This window comes from Geotrypetes seraphini, chromosome 2 (genome assembly GCF_902459505.1).
Source record: "Geotrypetes seraphini chromosome 2, aGeoSer1.1, whole genome shotgun sequence".
In the NCBI taxonomy this organism is placed as follows: domain Eukaryota; kingdom Metazoa; phylum Chordata; class Amphibia; order Gymnophiona; family Dermophiidae; genus Geotrypetes; species Geotrypetes seraphini.
In genome coordinates, this window is record NC_047085.1 from 166,364,245 (window position 1) to 166,386,307 (window position 22,063).

The 22,063-nt window shown below is 41.0% G+C and overlaps 1 protein-coding gene across 1 annotated transcript in view; it reads left to right on the forward strand.

Moving 5' to 3' along the window:
• LOC117353544 (coiled-coil domain-containing protein 102A-like) overlaps positions 1 to 21,628 on the forward strand; it is a 159,541-nt gene extending 137,913 nt beyond the window's left edge. The window contains exon 4 of the mRNA XM_033929586.1: positions 21,245 to 21,628. Coding sequence (XP_033785477.1) covers positions 21,245 to 21,365 — 121 coding nt within the window. The 3' untranslated portion in view covers positions 21,366 to 21,628. The remainder of the gene's footprint in view (positions 1 to 21,244) is intronic.
• Positions 21,629 to 22,063: the final 435 nt, after the last annotated feature.

Consider the following 22,063-nt stretch of genomic DNA (forward strand, 5'->3'; position numbering starts at 1 on the left):
AAAATTGACATCGGTGAGGGGGGGAAAGCTGGCTTGCCCAGCACTTCCGTAATTGCTGCTGGCCTGTTGCATCGGGGAACGCAAAGGCAACGCAAGTCTATCGCAGAGCCCGGGATGGGCTCCGTGATCGACTCGCATTGCCTTTGTAATCGAATGGTTGATCGTGATCGACCTTTTTGCAGTGGCGTATCTAGCATATGTGACACCCAGGGCCCATCATTTTTTGACACCCCCCCTCCATTTTTACAAAAAATATGATTTTTTGTAACAAGCCACACATCACACATGAGTACCTAGGAAAAGGCAGCATCTTACATACTGCAGTGAGCAGTACATCAATACACCCATTGTAAAATTAAACAAGCCAGATTAGTACAGATCAATCCTGCAGTCAATATTAACAAAAAAACCATGACTTTCGAACACACAGAACACAGGAAACACCTTTGCCTAGTATGGAATATGTAATCACAAACTAACCCCTCCCTCTTTTACAAAACTATAGTTTGGATTTTAGCCACGGTGATAACAGCTCTGACGCTCATGGAATTCAGAGCATCAGAGCTGCTACCACCATGGCTGGTGCTAAAAAAACACTCCACAGTTTTGTAAAAGGGGGGATAAAATAGAAATACAAAGACAAAGATTAAATTGAACCAGCAAGAAGTTGGACTCTGCATACAATGCAACACCACATAAACAGTGACACATGTCTCCTAAAGCAATAAATAAATAGAAAATTTTTGTTCTACCTTTGTCTTCTCTGGTTTCTGCTTTCCTCATCTTCTTATTAATCTCTTCCTTCCATCCACTGTCTGCCATCTCTCTGCCCCTATATGGCATCTTCTCTCCTTCTATGCCCCTTCCAGAAACTGTATGCCTCTCCCTTCCATCTCTCCTTTCACCCCCATTGATCTGGCATCTCTCTCCTTCCCTCTCCCACACCTCTCTTCTGCAATCCCTTTCTTCCCTCATTTTCCTTTTCAATTTATTTTCTGCATCCAACTAGATTACGTTCTTACTACCCTCTCATCAATTTCCTTTTTTACTGTCTACCTACAGCTCGCCACTTCTTTCCCTCTCCCCCTCCAGTATTTCCCTAACTCAATCCTTTTCCCCCATCATGTGCCCTCCTTTTATTTATCCCCTCCTTCCATCATATACCCTTTTTCTCCAATCCTTCCATCTTGTACCTTCTCTTCTCTCTGTCCACTTCCATCCAGCGTCTGCTCCTCTCTTTCTCTCCTCCCATTTCCTTCCTGCATTTTCTCCCTTATCTCTCCCATCTGCACTTCCATCCAGCATAGGCTCCCCACTACCATCCAATGTCTGCCCTTTCTCTCACCATCCACCCCTCTTCAATCAGCATCTACCCCTTTCTTTCCCTCCAATATCCTTCCCCCTTATGTCTCTCTCCTTTCTCTGTACATCAATTCCATCAGCACCACCCTTCCATACCACCCTGCCCCCTTTCTTTCCCTCCACCACTCTTCCATTCCAGCAGTCCTGCTCCTTTCTCTCCCTTCATGCAGCAAGGTCCCACGATGACTGTAGCTGCCGGCTGCCAGTCCACCCCACTCCGACGTACTTGCTCTGGAGCGGACTCAGCAGCCGCATACTGGAAGGTCCCGCGATGACTCATCTGCTGGCTCTGCTCTGGAAGAAGTAAGTTACGTTGGAGGGGGTGGACCCAGCAGACGCAGGGAGTTGAGGCAAAGTCCCACAATGACTGCGTCTGCCGGGTCCACCCCCTCTGACGTAACTTACATCTTCTGGAGCAGAGCCGGAAGACGAGTCATCACAGGACCTTCGTGCACCTCTGCGAGGCTGCTGACTCTGTTGCAGAGAAAGTAAGTCAGAGGTAACATGACCATTTATTTTTTTCATCAAAAGGGGACATCTATTAATTAGAGAATGACACGGTGAAAAAATTGGTCCCCGTCACCGCCCCGTCCCACCATCCCCGTCACCGCCCCGTCCCCGTCTCACCATCCCCGTCACCGCCCCGTCCCCGTCTCACCATCCTCTTCACCGCCCCGTCACCGCCACTGCCATCCCATTCACCGCCCCGTCACCGTCACTGCTGCATACATAAAAGCCTCAAACGGGTACGATTTTATATACTTTTCTAATATCTCCCCTATGTATCTGCCATTGCCCCCCCCGTGTCCATATTCCATCCACATGGCATGTCCCCTTTTTGTCTCTGTCCCTATGCCCCAATGCACATAATTTCCCCTCTTTCTGTTACCTTCCTGTGTCCAGATTTCCCCTATCTTCCTCTTCCATACCAGTGTGTCTCTTCTTTTCAACCCCATCTAGCTTTTTTCCCTCTTTCTTCCCCCCCCCTGCTTCTAGCATCTGGCTCACCTGCCTGTCCTTCCCTTTCTTTCCTGCTGTGGGTTTTTCTTTCCGTTTTCATCACCTTGGCCCAGAATCCTTTTCCCTTTCACTCCCTCCTTACAGTCTGAGCCGGGAACACTAGCGATCGCACGGTCCTCGCAGCCCCCACCCGCCTGCCCAATCGATCCTAGTGTTTAGCCAGCTCTCTCCCTTCTCCTCACCTTAATTTGCAGGCTTTCTTTTTCAGCGACCTGCACGCTTTCCCAAAGAGCCGCACACGCGCGGCTGCTCAGTGTTCAATCTTCTGCTCTGCTGCAACTTCCTGTTTCCGGTTGCGTCAGAGCAGAAGATCGAAACTGAGCAGCAGCGGGTGCGCGGCTCTTTGGGAAAGCGTGCAGGTCGCTGAAAAAGAAAGCCTGCAAATTAAGGTGAGGAGAAGGGAGAGAGCTGGCTTCATGCCTCACTGCGGGGACAAGACCCATTCACCGCCCCGCGGGCGGTGAATGGCCTTGTCCCCGTCGCCGCAGCGACTGCTAGTTTTCTTCCCCGTTTTCGGCGGTGACCCGCGGCTAAAATGCGGTGGCCGCGGGTAAACCGCCACCGTGTCATTCTCTACTATTAATTGACTGTGTATCCTTTCTTTCTTTCTGCACTCAGGCCCAACAATTGTCCCTTTCTATTCCCTCCCTCCTTCCTTCCCATGTCCTTAGTGCCCTGAGTGCCTCCTTTCTGTGTCCTTAGTGCCCCCAATGCCTCCGTCCTGTATCCATAGTGCCCCCAGTGTCTCCGTCCTGTGTCCATGGTGCCCCCAGTGTCTCCATCCTGTGTCCATGGTGCCCCGAGTGCCTCCTTTCTGTGTCCATGGTGCCCCCAGTGCCTCCTTCCCGTGTCTTTAGTGCCCCTAGTGCCTCCGTCCTGTGTCCATGGTGCTCCCAGTCCTCCTTCCTGTGTCCATAGTGCCTCCAATGCCTCCGTCCTGTGTTCATAGTGTCCCCTCCCCGTGTCCTTAGTGCCCCCACTGCCTTTCAAATTTTGTCCAGCCCCAAAGCCAGCCTGCCTGCCTATCTATCTCTCTCCCTCCCTGCAGCGAAAAAAAAAAGCGCCTCTCTCTTTCATTTCCCCCGGTCCACGCCACTGCAATCTTACCTCCCCGCTGCTGCTGCTGCTAATCGCCAACAACAAGTCTTCTTTCCGACGTCAATTCTGATGTCGGAGAGGACATTCTGTGCCTGCCAATAACTGCCTGGCTGGCCCAGAATGTCCTCTCCGACGTCAGAATTGACGTCAGAAAGAAGACTTGTTGTCGGCGATTAGCAGCAGCAGCGGGGAGGTAAGACTGGAGTGGTGCGGACCGGGGAAAAGGAAGGGCAGGAGGACCCGGTCCTGGCAGGAGGGTAGTAGGGTAGTAGGGTAGGAGGCTGTGTACCCCCCCCCCCGCCCTTGGTACGCCACTGCCTTTTGGGCAGCCCTGCTGTATATATTAAAGCAAGATGCTATGAAAGTTTTAAGGAAGGATAATTAGAAAAATGAAGAAATGCTACTTTACAGAAAGGTTGTGCGGCTGAATAAAATAGCCTGCCTATAGAAGTCATATTCATGACACAATTCAAGCATGTTTAGGAGAGATTCAGAATGCAGTGGAGAAGAAAGCAGAGCAATCTAGTGACTGCCATAAGTACTTGAGAACAAGGGAAGCCATATATCCTTCAGCTATGTGCAGTACCAGCAGGGTTTCCAAGTTAGAGTTCTAGAAACAGGTTCCTGATGTAAGGGGTCTCGTCAGTCTGCCACTAGACTGAACTACATTCATTTTGTGTTTGTTATTGGAGTGATAGTGAACAATTTAATGATTTTATAGCTCATACAATCGAAAGCAATACTGAGTTTGATTTTGTGTGTGTGTTTATAATGACACTGTTGGTTGTTTCTGACCCTTTTGTGAAAGTACTTTGTAGATTCAGGACATATATATTCACACTTGAGAACTGGGTCAACTAATGATGGGAATTACTGTATACTCAGAATCACTGTTTATAGTGTTACCATTTTTTTTTTTTGCTACTTCATTTTGTCTGCAGTGTTCTTTGCTCACATGTTTAAAGACAATAGACTGTTTTCAGTCCAATTCCTTATATGTGATTTTGCAAACCATTGGACCCCTGAGGAAGGCGTGTTCGCCGAAACATGGACCGTGTAGGGTCTGGTTGGATTTTTATCACTGTATTTTTTATCATTGTACTTTTTAAATTGAATTTTCATGTTTTTATATGTCAGTGTATAATAAATTATCTCCAGAACATCTGTATCCACAGTTTTTTGTTTTTGTTTTCATCAGTTGATCAATTGCATTCATATTCAAACAAACCTCTTTCAGAGACGTCGAAGTGGTAGGACCAGAGGACATGAATGGAGGTTGCAGACAGGTAGACTGAGGAGTAAAGGCAGAAAATACTTTTTCACAGAGAGGTTGGTGGATGCTTTGAATGCCCTTCTAAGAGAGGTGGTAGAGTTCAAACTGTGAATAAATTTAAAAATGTGTGAGATAGACACGGGATGCTTAAATAGAAGATAGAAAGCAATATGGCTGTTGAGGTGTTACCTTTGAGTGAGAATAATGGGAGCAGAGCCCAATGTCAGACAGACTTGAATGATCTTGTGTCCCACATGTGGTGAGAGAAAAAGAAAATCCAGCATGTGGGAGCCGAGGTTGATGCTAGCCCCAGGTATGTTAGATAGATTGTGAGCCCACCGGGACAGATAGGGAAAATGCTTGAGTATCTGATTGTAAAACCGCTTAGATAACCTTGATAGGCAGTATATAAAATCCTAATAAAACTTGAAACTTGAAACTTGTACAGTCTGTGTCCCGCATGTGGTGAGAAACAGGTGATTTGACAACTCAAGTGTATTAATCATTTTGTCACATACTGCAAGTGAGGGAACTTTGCATCTATTGAGCGAGGGAAAGACAACTTGACTGGTAAGTTGAATACTGTCAGCAATACACCACATATCATCCCCATCAAGTATGGCATGGTGGTGACTTCACAACCAGCATTTAAACATAAGTGACCCGAGCCTACATACTGTAGAGTGGTGGGCAAGGCTCAGGTCACCTTTTAGGGCAAACTGGATGGACCATGAGGATCTTTTTCTGCTGTCATTTACCATGTTATTGAATGGATTTTCCTCTGTACACTCTGAGTTAGTCACTTTACCTCAGTCACATCTTTCTAGATTTTTTTTTATTATTTGTTAATACTAATAGAGTGTGACATTTGCTTCAGGGGACATTTTATGCAATAGGCCTTGAGGCAGATAAAATATATTAATATCGCTGACATATGTTTCTTTACCAAAAGGACAGTAGATGTGATGCACTGCCTCCATGTGGAAGTGGTGGAGACAAGAACAGTATTTGAATTTAACAAAGCATGGGACAGATGTGGCTGATCTTTAAGGGAGAAGAAAGGACAGTAGAGATTAGTAGGTTGTATGAATGACCTAATTGGATAGGCCATGCAATCTTTATCTGACATTGAGGGGCATTTCAAAACATAAATCTAAGTCCGATTTGGACGTATGGTGCTAGATATCCAAAGTCGGCAGTAAGACAATGCCTATTTTTGAAAGGCAAACAACCATATGTCTAAAAATATATTTTTGAAAATCCTCTATCTGGACATCCAGGCCAATGGGATTTTCAGGAATAGGGGTTCAAATGATTACATACAATTGGAAAAATCATGATAGGATTAATTTCAATTTTTGGTGGGCAACTGTGTGTACAAAATATAAATATGAAAAGATAATGGCAGAACGTTCAGGAACGAGCAAGTCCTTTAATGAGGTATGGGGTCCATTGACTAATTTTATTACGTTATAATTATAATTATGATTCTCTTTTTTTTTATTTTTCCTCATTAGATTCCTTTACACATCCAGGGAGGGTGGAATATTTATTTGGAAGAGTAAAATTAAATTTTTTAAAAATTATATTGATAGTATAATATATAATATTATTCTTTATACTTAAGATGAGAAGGGGATAAAAAAATTGTTCAATGTAATAATGTGATGATAACAATGTATTTTCATACAGTTTTTTTTCTGATTCTTCAATTGTATACATTACTAGCTGATGCCCCAGCGTTGCACGGGTATTTAATTATAGCAATAACACTGTAAATGGATTCAAATAAAGATACTTTATAGTGGTGAATGAAAGTATTTTTTAACAGCTTAATAAAAAGTACAATATTCAAATTATAAAGTGAAATATTTGACAAAATGAATACAATACAACTAACGCAAAACGTGATTATAAACAACAATTTTAGTTTCACCTCCTGGAGCAAGAACATATAAATTCTTGGGTGAACCCACCCTTGAGCAAGCAAAATAGAGTTGTGGGTCGTGAGACCCCCAGAACATATCACCCCAGGTAGTGAGGGATCTGCATACCAAGTTTCGTCCAAATTGGTCACAGTGAGAATGGCAGCTTTTTACATTTTTTCCATTGACATGAATGGGTGAAATCTGATTTTCTGTTTGTAGCTCCGCCCACGTGTGCAGGAGGGCCGCGAGACCCCCAGAACATATCACCCCAGGTAGTGAGGGATCTGCATACCAAGTTTCGTTCAAATCGGTCAAGCCGTTTGTGAATTACTGTGAGAATGGCAGCTTTTTACATTTTTTCCATTGACATGAATGGGTGAAATCTGATTTTCTGTTTGTAGCTCCGCCCACGTGTGCAGGGGGGCCGGGAGACACCCAGAACATATCACCCCAGGTAGTGAGGGATCTGCATACCAAGTTTCGTTCAAATCGGTCAAGCCGTTTTTGAATTACTGTGAGAATGGCAGCGTTTTACATTTTTTCCATTGACATGAATGGGTGAAATCCGATTTTCTGTTTGTAGCTCCACCCACGTGTGCAGGTGGGCCGCGAGACCCCCAGAACATATCACCACAGGTAGTGAGGGATCTGCATACCAATTTTTGTTCAAATCAGTCAAGCCATTTTTGAATTACTGTGAGAATGGCAGCTTTTTACATTTTTTCCATTGACATGAATGGGTGAAATCTGATTTTATGTTTGTAGCTCCGCCCACGTGTGCAGGTGGGCTGCGAGACCCCCAGAACATATCATCCCAGGTAGTGAGGGATCTGCATACCAAGTTTCGTTCAAATCGGTCAAGCCGTTTTTGCGTGATCGCAGCACATACACACACACATACATACACACATACATACCTCCGATTTTATATATATAGATAAAGTTTGAAATGTCAATAAAGATTTACAAAAAAAAAAAAAGGATATCTATCTTTATACCACATTTTCAAACAAAATTTTGTCCAAGTCCCAAACACCTAGAACAAGACCATTTGGACATGGGAGGGGCCAGTCTTTAATGGACTGGCCACCCAGACATGGCAACAGAACAGTGGGGCACTATAGAGGGCACTGCTGTGAATTTACAAAAAGGGTGCCAGATAAACATCTCATCAGAACTCTCTTATATATTATGGTGAGGCCCCCCCCAAACACCTAAAAACCCCACTATACCCACCTGTCTACAACCCCAATAGCCCTTATGGCTGCAGGTGGCACCTATATGGCAGTAGAGTAGGTTTGGGTTTTTTTTTTTGTGGGCTCACATTTTCCACCATAAATGTAGTGGTTAAAGTGGCATATGGGACTTGTTAATAATAATAATAAAAATAACAGTTTATATACCGCAGGACCGTGAAGTTCTATGCGGTTTACAATTATTAGAAATGTTACACAGATTAGTAATGTTACAGATTAAATGGAATAAACAAAGTACAGACTTAATTATCACTGTTGTTACTATCAGATGTTCTCAGCTATACTCTGTAAGTCGCTGTCTGTACAGTTTCTCTTCGGTGTAAACCGCCTAGAAGTCGCAAGATTGTTGGCGGTATATAAGAATAAAGTTATTATTATTATTATTATTATTATTAATTATTGATAGTTCTAGCGATCATTTGTTGAGGACTGAGATTGTATAGGTTGGTTTCCTAAGTACTTCATGAACATAAGTGTTTTTAGGCGTTTCATAAATTCCACATAGGTAGTGGGCACAAGCAATTGTTCAAGGTCTTTACCCCATAGTGCTGCTTGATGAGCGAGAAGATGTTGGTAATGACTTTTAAATTTACAACCTCTGACCGGTGGAGAGACAAAGTTCAGATGTGAGCTTCGTTTATGTCTGTTGGTTGTGAAAGAGAAAAGGTCTGTTATGTATTTAGGGACTAAGCCGTAAAGTACTCCTCTCTATGGTTCACTAGCCCACCCACAAGGTTACTTAAGCCACCTGCATCTCTACTAGACTTTCCCTTACCAGATGGTGCTGTTTTAGAGACAGTTACAGTATGTATCTTTTTGTTCTCATTTTAGTGGTAGTGTGGGGGTGTCTTACCTTGATGTATGCAATGGTCATCTGGTCAGTTTGGGCACCTATGTGGCACTTAGACCCTTCTAAATCAGGTCTAGGTCCAAATGTATAAGTTCCATCCAGGATTTCTTGCAAAATGTTTATCATAGCATGACGTACATGTCTAACCTGCCCTTGAGATTGCCCAAAGCCCACCCATAACACGCCTCCACCACACCCATCTCATTATCTGAACGTACAGAGGCTGGGTGTACAGAAAAACAATTTTGATTATCAGCACTTGGACATCCTGGCGATTAGGATGTCCAAGTGCTGATTTAGGATGCTTTTTGGATATTTGTTTTTTGATTATGAGCCTGATTGTTTCTATGTAATTCTAATAATTGACCCCCCCTTAGTAAATAGGTTCCACTGACAATAATGTGGTTAAAGTGCATCAAATTCCAATTTTAAACAGTAAATCAGTAGATCATAAATTGTAAACTCCAATGACGCATGATGATTAACTTCTGTACCTGAAAATAACCATATCCAAATAATACTATAAAAGAAGATGAAAAGAAATGAGACTCCTGAATTTAGAACTACATATGCCCATCTACTCCAAATGGGGGTGTTAAAATAAAGTCTACTGACACTAGGGACTGTATCAAGCTTCTAGGAGGTGATCATAAGGGTAAGAAAAAAATGATAAGCAGAACTATAAAGCAATGTAGGTTTGGTAGAACTGAGTATAATTTCATATACTGTATTTCCATTTATTCTCAATCACACAATTAAAACTTTCTCAAAGCAATGCATAACAATAATTAAACCCCACGATATTCAGCAGGACTTAGCTCGCCGGTATTATCTCCTGCTCACTAAGTCCCATTTGGCCGGCCATCTGTCAACATTCAATGGGAGATAGCCAGCTCTCTCCCGCTGAATATCAGGCTCATTGGCTGGTCCAGTGTCTGGCTATGTCACCACCAATTTTCATTGGCTTGTCAGCTAAGGCTCACAATCAGATAGACCCACCTAAAAGGTGATTGTTTTGCCTTAGTCAACCAGCTGATGAAAAATGGCTTAGCTGGCTAAGTGTAAGCTGCCAAGCTTTGCTACAGATATTCAATGCTGGGGATGAATATGACCCTGGCATTGAAAGTTCAGGATCGCAGCAGCCTGCAGAAGGTAGCTAGGCTGTCTCCTATAGGCTGAATATCGAACCCCAAAATTCAAAAATTCCTAAAGAAATTTTTTTTCTATATTACAAACTATAAAGTGTTAAAGGGTGCTCCAAATCCAAATGCTGATTCTACCTAGCGTTGGAATTAGAGGTTTCAATCATTGAACTGGTTCAGCTTGATCCTAAACTACTACCCCTCTCTCCTATATCTGCTTGGGAGATTACTAAGGAATTATTTTGCTGTAATTGAGTCACTGCCTGCTGTTGTTGTCTAGACAAATTATGATATTGCTTTCTCACTTATATGGGTATCTCTACTGTTGAATAAATAAAAGGTTTTATAAATATAGTACATAACATAAAAGCATAAACAATCCACAATACATCTATAGATCTATATACTGTGTACATTAGTTTTCAAGCATCTCCTATAACAAATTACTCAATGTGTGAAGCTTTGTAACTTCAGCAACAATGACTTAATACATGGCTAATGAAGGTAGAGGGTCACTGGATAAAGCAGGGCTCACCATACAATGTAATGGGGTTATAGTGAGACATGTACCTTGGACCTTTTAAGTGAAGGTCGCTTCAGTACCCCTTAGGGTGCCTCACTGCTCTGCTGGGATGTCTATGTGGCCAGTCTGCCATGAATGCTGGCCTCTCCTATGTCCCAATGTATTTTTCAATTGGAGGTGTTTTTTTGAAAATGGTTAAAAAAGATAAACTGAGAGCGAACACATCTAGAAATGGTCATTTTGGAAAAAAAAAAGAAAAAAGAAAGTGTTTCTGCTTCAAAAATGGTCATTTTCTGTACTGGAATTTTGGACATTTTTCACAAAATGTTTAAACTCAGATATAATCTCAATATATGGGAACTAATTAAATACCTGACTTTCGTATCATAAATGTTATACTAAAAATGTCACCTTTATCTCATTCATATTTTTCATTAAATTAAATAACATAAATAATAAATAATTATGTTAAATAAAAATTGTGCTCAGTGCACCTCCACCACGATCATATCCATCGGATACAGAGACCACGATTGTTAAGGAACCATCATGGCAACATCTTGTTCCCTCTCCTTATTCATTAAGTGTGATTTTTTTTGTTTGACTTAATCTCATTTGAGAATAATTCTTCAGCCACAAAGTTATAAATAAACTACTGGCAAGGGAACATAAAAATCACTTGTTGCTGCTCAGTTCCGTTTTGAAGTCAAGATAACACCTTCAATCAAGTCCAAATCAGGGCCCAATGAACCAATATTTTTGTGACTTATAATCCAGTGAAGTAAAAAACCACTCAAAGTGAAATATTACGCCATAGATTTCATCTTCAAAAGCCGCCACTATCATTGTAATATGAATCTCCGTTCTCCAGCTGAGTTTTGTTACCATCTTCAGGGAGGACAGACGTTTACCAAAATAAATGCATTTCCTTTCCAGTTTCCAGCTACATCTTGATAAGACTAATAAATTGTGGTCTCTGTATCCAATGGATATGACCATGGTGGAGGTGCACTGAGCACATCTTATATTTTACATAGTTATTTATTATTTACGTTATTTAATTTAATTTAATGAAAAATATGAATGAGATAAAGATGACATTTTTAGTATAGTATAAACTCAGATTTAGACATCATATTTAAAAAGTCCCTTCATATAAGGGAAATCACTGCTTGACCTGGGATTAGTAGCATGGAATGTTGCTACTATTTGGGTTTCTGCCAGGTACTTGTGACCTGGATTGGCCACTGTTGGAAACAGGAAATTGTGTTAGATGGACCATTGGTCTGACTCAGTATGGCTATTCTTTATGTTCTTTTCGACATCTACACATTTTTTTCCCTGAAAAGCTAGTTCTAAATAAAGTCTCATCTCCTTGCCTGGTTTGCCTCATGAAAATTGAAGGAGGGGGTATAAAAGAAATGCTGGTCTCTATGGGATAATTTTATAAGTGATTCAGATATACAGCATAGAATTCCCATTTAGATGCTCTAGGTGGCACTTCTAAATTTCCCTGGGAAGATATGTGCATAAAATAGGTCTTCAGAAAACTGTCATTCCAGGGAGCAAGATCAACACGTAGGCATGTACAGTGGTGCCTCACACAACGAACTTAATTCGTTCCAGGAGCAAGTTTGTTATGCGAAAAGTTCGTTATGTGAAACGCGTTTTCCCATAACAATACATGTTAAAAAAAATAATTCGTTCTGCAGCATAAAATATGCTAAGATGACATAAAAAAAAATAAATTTGTCAAAATGGTGAAAATGGTGGTCTTGCTGAGGCCAAACTCTTTGACGAGGTCACACTGTTTTACCCCACATTCACTCCTTCTAATTATTTCCCGTTTCATTTCAACAGAAATCACCTTCCTGCTTTTTTTAGAAGCCATGATATATAAAAAATATTGAGTTTATCTTAAAAGGACGACTGTATACAGTGAGAGAGGGCAGTTAAGCGCAGTGACTAACGACTGCCTGCAGTGCCTGCGCGGAAGGATGCAATACATCGGCAGCTCGGGCGACTTCGTTGTGTGAAACGAAGTTCGTTGTGTGAAACGAAGTTCGTTGTGTGAATCAAGACATGAAGTTCGTTGTGTGCAGCGTTCGTTGTGCGAGGCGTTCGTTATGCGAGGCACCACTGTATTTTATAGCATACACCCATATACACAAATTCTTGCCTGCACATATAAACACTTATACAGTACACTGATTTTGAAGCAGCTGCAACTTTGTGAGAGTTTTTAGGGAGCTATTTGATAAAGGCTTATAGGTTCATATCTTGCTTTTATAAAATAGATGCAAAACATGCCTCTAAGTGTCTTTCTGCCTAGGTACCCTATTATATAATACTGTATATTGTATATTGCTAAATCTCAGCACTCTCTTTCAAGCTGTGTACTGAAGCATGCAGTAGCCAGCATCCTATAATCAGTGAATTGTTTCTAATGGCCAATTCCAAATATTTCAAAATATACCTTACTGCAGTTCTACAGATTACTTGCCTTAATATGCTGACTTTATTTTTCTTTTTTGCTGACCTGGTTTTCCTTTCCATTTCTGCAATGCTCTTTTCATCCACATAGAAAGCCTTTGCGAGGATTTGGTAAACATAATTAGTTATATATAATAATAATTTTCTGCAGACGCTAAGAAGCTTAAGGATGTCATTTAAGAAGGCTTGTACAACTTTTAAATATGAAAACTTACAGTATTTACATACATAAACATGCTACACATGTGAGTGCCAGTTTTTCAGTGCTGTTTTTTAATTCATGTAAAAGTTGCAGGGTGCACAGATTTGAAGAGAGCATGATTTGGGCAGTGTAAAAAAATACATGTATTACATTTGGAATCCACATACTGTATAGGGATAAATTTAGAATCTGGTGCCAAAAAAAAAGCGCTATATTATGAATGGTGCTTAAAGATAGACATGGCTTATAGAATAGTGCTTATGCCCAGGAACTGTACCTAATTTGCAGTCATTTGCACCAACAAAAATGTGATGCAAATGCCCAAGCCTAAATTTACTCAAAACACAAATCATAGCTGAACAGCAGACTGATTATATATCATACCCTCTCTAATACCTGTGTCAGTCTCATTGCATTTGAGCCATATTGCTTAACTTATGATTCTATTCTATTCAATACTAACAATACTTCACATTCAGACCAAAAATAGGCTATTTACTATTTGATATTTATAATGTATTGCCAAGGGATATCAGACCTCCCCCCGGAACACTCCAGTTCCTCGGGGGTTCAATTCCTCATGCTTCCCAATATGGCATACCTATTATGCTTTTTTTGTTTTTTTTATATATATATATATATATATCTTATCTTTGATATATCTTTTTATCATTTAGAACATAAGAACATAAGACGTTGCCTCCGCTGAGGCAGACCAGAGGTCCATCTTGTCCAGCGGTCCGCTCCCACGGCGGCCCATCAGGCCCACTGCCTGAACAGTGGTCTCTGACTAATTTTATAATTTACCTCTAATCCTGTCCCTATAACCTTACCTCTACTCCTATCTGTACCCCTCAATCCCTTTGTCCTCCAGGTACCTGTCCAGACCTTCTTTGAAGCCCTGTAGCGTGCTTCTGCCTATCACATCCTCCGGCAGCGCGTTCCATGTATCCACCACCCTCTGGGTGAAAAAGAACTTCCTGGCGTTTGTTTTATACCTTTCTCCTTTCAATTTCTCTGAGTGCCCCCTTGTACTTGTGATTCCCCTTAGTTTGAAAAATCTGTCCCTGTCCACTTTTTCTATGCCCTTCATGATCTTGAAGGTTTCTATCATATCTCCCCTGATATATCTTTTACTATTTGCTCTGTTATGCTTATCATTTACATATTTCATCCATTTCAGTGCATTTTCATAGATTCAATAAATAATATAGTGACTTAGCTTTTCAGCTTCTAAGTCTTGCGTCCCCTTTACCAACGCGTTTCGCTCGTTCTTTGTCAAGGCTGGGGAGCTGAAAATATACAAACAGAACATACCTGAGAATCATAAAGACTCACATAAAGATTACTGAAACATTACTACCCTATGCGCTATAAAGACCTTAATCGCGGGAAGGCTCTTAACTACTATTCCTGTCATTACCTATAAATGTCGCCGGCATCAGAAGATGGCCGTGGCGTCCTACCATGGTCTGAAATAGAGAATCCTATTGACGTCATTTCCGGTCCGCTTGAGCTGCAATGGGAAATACATACATAATTAAAATACCTTTAACTGTGTGATTAAATACAATTAACTTTTTTTTATCCAAATGCAGCCTTTTAGTTTTGTAAAATCTAGCACATACACATGCCAGCAAATATATGAGTATGTTGCAACTGGCTAGTTGTGACTGATAAGGCTGTTTCTTTTGAGGGACTGCAGTAGACCATTTACTACATAACATAAAAACATAAGAATAGCCAAACTAGGTCAGATCACCCTTTTGAGAAGGCAATTGTGAGAGGCGCTAATTTGGTACCAGCCATTCTCCTTTTTTTTTTCTTTTTATCTCTGCATTTATTTAATTGTATAATAGTTGTTTTTCATGGAATGTAAAAATATTTTCTTGAATTTTTATTTTTTTTTACACCATTCTGATATTGTTGTGAAGGGTGGTATATTAAGAGGCTCATTTTCATTGGTGCATACCACAGCTTAGTAACAGGGCCCCCAAGTAAGGAAGTTTTCATGAACTAATTATTGTTTCTTTTGAAACCAAGTTTATGAAAATCTCAGAAGCAAATGGTGGGGATATGCACACAACAGAAATTTTTCTTTGCAGTATTTCCTAGAATTGTTCATGTTGAGGGTGCAATTAGTGAAATGGTTGCAGTTATAAATCTGTCAGATGATGTTCCAACTCTTAATTATCTTGTAATATTGTTTTCCTATTTTTAAAGTGTACATTGCTTAGAAGTATTATAAGCGGCACAATCAAATTTTTAAATAAACCTGAAACCTGTATAGTTAAGAATCTATCATTTGTTCCAGCAATATTACACTACCCTTTCAGAATTTTTTTTATCAGTTGAAATTAAGATTATCCAGTCAATATTCAACTGATGGCAGTCAGGATGTTTTTTGATTTGTTTTAATTTTTTATGATGAGTGCTATAAGCAGAATTTACCTCTGATAAATTAATGCAAGACCATGTACAGGCATTTACATTTCCTGCTGGCTTAGCTGATGTGGATTCCCCCTGCCAGGATCAGCTTGAACCATGAAGCCCTACACCCATCCCCCAACATCCCCCTGACATCTCCCTCCTGTATCAACCCCACATCCCCTCACATTTCTGGACCCTTGACAACCCCAGACCAACCTTGACACCTCCAGACCCTCCTTGATATCCTCCATGACATCCCCTAACATTTCTGGACCCCCCCCCCCCCCCCGGACCTTCCACAGACAAATTGGCAGGAGGGCTGTGTCATTTTGAGCCCATCAGGGCCTTAGGCCCCTCCCACTGCATCCTAAGATGCATTGGGAGGGGGAAGGCCCATCATTCTCAGCACGCGGTCCTGTAGGCAGGAGAGAGTGGGCTTCCTTCTTGCCAATTTGTTGTCAGGAGGAGGGGTGTAGGGCTCTGCAGCTCAGCTGATCCTGGCAGAGGGAATCCCCATCAGCTGAGCTGGCAGGAATCCCCAAAACCGGGTCAGCTGATGGGGATTCCTCTGCTGCGATCAGACAAGGTAGTTGGGTATGTCTACAAAACTTGCTTTTGTGCATTTTTCATGTGGACGTTTTTATTTTTGAAAATGGTCATACAAAATAGACATCCTAAAGGCCAAAACTTATACATTGGTCATTTTCAAAATTAAAAGATAGGCATCTAGCAGTTTTGAAAATGAACATTTTTTCTGCTGGGTTTGTGGACGTCTTGCCCAAAACATCCAACCTCAGACTTAGAGGTCCTATTGAAAATTCCCCTTCACTCATCCATGATCTACAGTATATAAAGATATTATGCAAGTGCTGACTGAATATCATTTGGGACTTGCTTTAGTGGAATATGCATAACATCCTCTCACCCACCTCCTGCAAAGGACTAGCGCCTTTCATTCCAAGTTAGAAAAAAGCTACCCACAGACCTTCCTTACTCTTTAGTAGTCCAGTGAGATGTTGGGGGCAGGACTGGCCTCTACTTGGTCTTCTCCATCTCCTAGCAGTTCCATAGTATAAATGTCCACCAGGACATCTTGTAGGGTAGTAGTAATAATACCACAAGACTCTTGTTAGAAGTTGCAGCAGCTATTTTTATTATTGAATCACTAAGGACAGGAGCAAGTGGGGTTCATTCCTGCCCCCATCACCTCACTGAACCACCATGGAGTAATGTAGGCCTCGTGGGAGGGGAGGAGTCTCTTCTAACTAATGTCAGCAAGGTTTGGGAGGGGGGTTAGAGTTGGTGCCAGTTGGTAGGGATGGTCTTGCGGTGACTGGGGTAGAAAGGCGGATTCAGAGCTGATGTTGGGTATGAGAGAAGGAAGGGGATCAGAGCTGGTGCTGAGTGGGAGAGACAGAGGGTGTTCAAAGCTGGTGCTTGATATTTGGGAGGAGAATAGGAAATGGTGCTTTGTGGAAGGAGGGAGGAGAGCTCACCAGAGTGGGAGGAAGAGAGGGCATGGCAGTGCATGTCGCAGTCTTGTACCTGGAAGCCATATGAGTGCCAGCCACTGTTATCTCTAAGCTGAGCAGGAGACCTCCATTGAAGGGGGGTGCTATTTAAATATCACATTTTCTATAGTGAAAGGCAGGCAAATTCTACAGGACTCCAGGGAACCTCCTTGTCCATAGTGATTGAAAACACACCATTCCCTACTGGTAGCAATACAGAAGAAAGACACCGCTTAGAGGGAACAGTGGTGCCAGCTGATATTCAGTGCCGACAGCCACTGCTTTTTATGCTTGTGCCCATATAACTTCTGCCTCTTCCCCCCCCCCCCCCCCACACACACACACACACACCCATACCCCCTTATCCACTTCAGATATGGCTGGTGAGTGCCGATATTAAGTGGAACTGTCCTTTTAAGTGCCACTGAATATCAGCAGCTAGACAGGCACACACAATATAAACAGGCAGGAAATTGTCCTGCCCATTTAAATCACTTTGGATATTGAACGCAATCATTTTAGTGCACCTAAAATTTTAATTGACAGCTCTCTTGTTCAACTACAATCATCTTGTGTCCTTCTTCTTCTGATGAACCTTAGTGTATCAGGACATTCCAAAACTTATTATACAAGATGTTTCATCTTTAGTTTTGAAATCTTTAGATACATATTTAGTTTTGATAGCCTTGTCCATATTTCCCATGTCTCAGTAGCATTATTATAGACAGTGATCAAGGAAAGACTGACAGGAGATTAGAAACATAGAAACATAGAACATGACGGCAGAAAAGGGCCACGGCCCATCTAGTCTGCCCACACTAATGGCCCACCCCCTAACTACCTCGATGAAGAGATCCCACATGCCAATCCCATCTTTTCTTAAAATCTGGCACGCTGCTGGCCTCAATTACCTGTTGTGGAAGATTATTCCAGCGATCAACCACCCTTTCGGTGAAGAAATATTTTCTGGTGTCGCCTTGAAATTTCCCACCCCTGATTTTCAATGGATGCCCTCTTGTTGCCGTGGGTCCTTTAAGGAAAAAGAGATCCTCTTCCACCTCGATACAGCCTGTGACATATTTGAACGTCTCGATCATGTCTCCCCTCTCTCTGCGTTCCTCGAGTGAGTACAGCTGCAACTTACCCAGTCGTTCCTCATACGGGAGATCTTTGAGTCCTGAGACCATCCTGGTGGCCATTCGCTGAACCGACTCAACTCTCCGCACATCTTTTTGATAAAGCGGCCTCCAGAATTGTACACAGTATTCCAGATGGGGTCTCACCATGGATCTCTACAACGGCATTATGACCTCGGGCTTACGGCTGACGAAACTTCTACGAATACAGCCCATGATTTGTCTAGCCCTGGATGAAGCTTTCTCCACTTGATTGGCAGTCTTCATGTCTTCGCTAATGATCACCCCCAAGTCAAATTGCTCCTTTCTGGAAGAATAGTGCAAGGATTTTATGGGAATCATAAAATCTACTCTATCATGTGAACATTTCTTAAAGATAGAGCCTTAGAAACTTACCCAAATAGGGGAAGTTGGGATGTTGAACTGGGAGTACAATATGAGGAGCAGGAATGAACCCCGATGGAGGCAGCCTTAGGCAAAATGTCTGTGGCCACTAATATGCAAGAAAATAGTGTAGTAAATGTATTTCCCCCAGAATTGCTGCTTCTCTGTTTGAGAAAATGCGGAGAGAGGTAAAATGGGACATATATGCCAGACTTGTACTTTTGGAAACCTATCCAGCATAAACTTCAGAGATGGATAGGCTGAGTAATTTTGTGGGATCCAGGTGTCACTAAACACCTTCAAATCTAATTTTTTTAAAACATTCCTGTTCAAAGATGCCTTTGATCTATGATCGTACTTTTAAGGATGTTTTACATGCATTTTAGACCTGCACTAACTCCGGTTTCTAAGTTTTCCCTACCTTATGTTCTTCCTTAATTGTTCTTTTCTATCCAAATAATGTAGTTCTTCCCCATTTTAACTTTCGTCCCAGTTTCAGTCTCTGTTTTATTTTGTAGTTCATGTTTATCTGTGGTTCGTTCGTTTTACTATTTGTATATTTTATGTATCCCCTTTTGTTTTTAATATGTAAATCACCTTGAAGCTTGATTAAGCAGTGTACCAAATTGTTAATAAACTTGTAAACTTGTAATGTGCAAGCACCTGAATTGAAACTGAGGCAGACTGCACATCGTAAACATTGTTTTAATGTCACCAATTTGGTTCTGGTTGGGCCATGGAAGTCTGAATAGTTTCTCCACATCACAAATGACTCTCTAGGCCAGTGGTCCCCAACCCTGTCCTGGAGGACCACCAGGCCCATCGGGTTTTCAGGCTGTCCCTAATGAACATGCATGAGAGAGATTTGCATATAATAGAAGTGACAGGCATGTAAATCTGCTCCATGCATATTCATTAGGGTAGCCTGAAAACCCGATGGGCCTGGTGGTCCTCCAGGATAGGGTTGGAGGTCACTGCTGTAGGCTACAGTATATTTAAAATATTAAAAAGCTGTTGGAAGAGTTCAGGCACACTATTAAAATGTGGACAATGATTTAACAGTGGACACCCACTAATTTTGTTAATACTGTTCTTATGTTAGGGAGGATTGGTAAAAATTATTCTATAGATGGGAGAGCACTGAAATTCTTATACTAGTAAAAGAGTATTTATTGTATTGTTTTCTTTTTGAAAATGTATGTGCTAGCAGTATTATCCCCCCCCCCTTTTACAAAACTTTAGTGCAGTTTTTAGCGCTGGCCATGGCAGTAACAGCTCCGACGCTCATTGGAATTCTTTGAGCATTGGAACTGTGACCGCCACAGACAGCACTAAAAACCATGCTACAGTTTTGTAAAAGGAGGGGGGGGGGGGAGTATGTTTGTTGAATTTAAATACAATTTCTACCTTAAATTTAAAAAATAAAACTTCCTATGCTAACATTGTTTACCTTAGCAACCTGGTAGGTCTCCATTCGTTTTTTCTTGGTTTTTCTCCTTTTCTTTTTATCTTTTCACCTTTATTGGTATTCCATTTTGGATTTGTTTTTGATAGATTTCTTTAGTTTGTGTTCACTCACCCGCTTGTGGTCTCTGTTTTCACCTAAGTTCAGTATATGTATACGCTTTATTGCCATTCACCTTCACATCATGTGTTTTTGTCACATAACTTTCAAGCACATTGTTGCACCTCTCATAGGTTTGAGAGCATTTCTAATAGTCTATATTCTCTGGGTTTTGTATAATTTTTTGTATCTGTAATACTTATGTGAAATTTTTATGTTCGCCACGGTGGTTACATGCATGTATTATAGATGACACTATTTCTCTCCATTCTGTTCGCACATTATCCTCATTTCTTCATCTCATAGGTCTATTCGATCTCATACATTTGTTCACATGGATCTTTATCTATCTTTTTTGCACACCAATTTATATTGATTTACGTATTATATATATCTACTTAGTTTTCTTATTCATTTTCATTAGGACCTCTGAGGAAGGAGTGTTTTCCGAAACACGGACCGTGTCAGGTCCCTTGGTTTGTTATAAGGTGGTATTTTCAACTGCATAAAATATTTGGTATAATAAACATTGCCTGCATCTGGTACATAGGAGTTTGCAGTTTGTTTTTTGTTTTTGTTAGAAGCAATTCACATGCATTAATTTCCAAATAACATAGGTTAATGTGTTAATGCACTTTAGTAAATAGGTGTCTATTAATTTGAATGAACAACATCTTAGATGCAGAAAATGGTACAAAATGTTATTCATCACAAAGTTAAAAAAAAAGCATTCTAAATTATGTATTGCACAATAATATGCAAAATAATGCTTGCTATTGCAAATATCGTGCACTATTTTGTGTTTTAGTACGCAAAACCTCAATTGAAGAATATGCTACAATTTACAGCATGTATCTTGTGTACATTCCACCAAAAGTTCCTGAATATGCCCACTTGGTTGGGCAGACTGGATTGACCATTCGGGTCTTTATCTACTATCATTTACTCTTTTACTTCAGGAGAAGAACCTATTGTAAACTGCAGTGCTCAAGTGCTGCATTGTGTGTTTTTTAACTGTAGAGGAAAGCCATTTTTAACTTCACTAAAAGTAACATCTGCCTTTGTTTTTCAGACTACAAGAACAACGGAAAGTCAGCTCGGTGCCTGATGTCAATCAAGCATCCATCTGCTGTGGAAGAGACTCTCCAGAAAGAGTGGGTGAAAATGAAACAGTGGATTCACATATCCCTTAGGAGACCCTTGAAGGCGCAAGTGTAAAAGCAATGACGCTGAAAAGAAGAGCAATAATAAAGACTTAAAAGAAAGGATGTCACCAAAACTGTAGAATACCATCCCAATGAAATGAATCACTGCTGTGCAGTATGGTCTAGCTAGCCCATTCCTCGTATACAATATTATCATAATATATTATGTTGGTTATACTCTTAGCTTTACAAGTTGTCTCCACTTAGCCTAATCATTTTGTATACAGATGTAACAACAGCACGCTTCTATAGCAGACATGGGCAACTCCAGTCCTCGAGGGTCAAAATCCAATCAGGTTTTCAGGATTTCCCCAATTAATATGCATTGAAAGCAGTGCATCCAAATAGATCTCATGCATATCCATTGGGGAAATCCTGAAAACTCAATTGGATTCCGGCCCTCGAGGACCAGAGTTGCCCATGTCTGTTCTAAAGTCATTAGCAAATGTAATGAAAAGTATATTATCAAAAACAAAACCAATTCTGTTGTATTTGGGACATTTACTTTTTTATTGCTAGCCTATATCGTAGACAAATTAGACAATAACATTGTCAAAGAACAGTAGGGTAAATATTCAGCTGGAAAAGGTGAGCCATTAAAAAAAAATGTTACCTCCATGAGCAAAATTAGCTCTGGATATTCAATATGGGACCATGTCCGGGCACAGGTACCAGAATATTCAGGG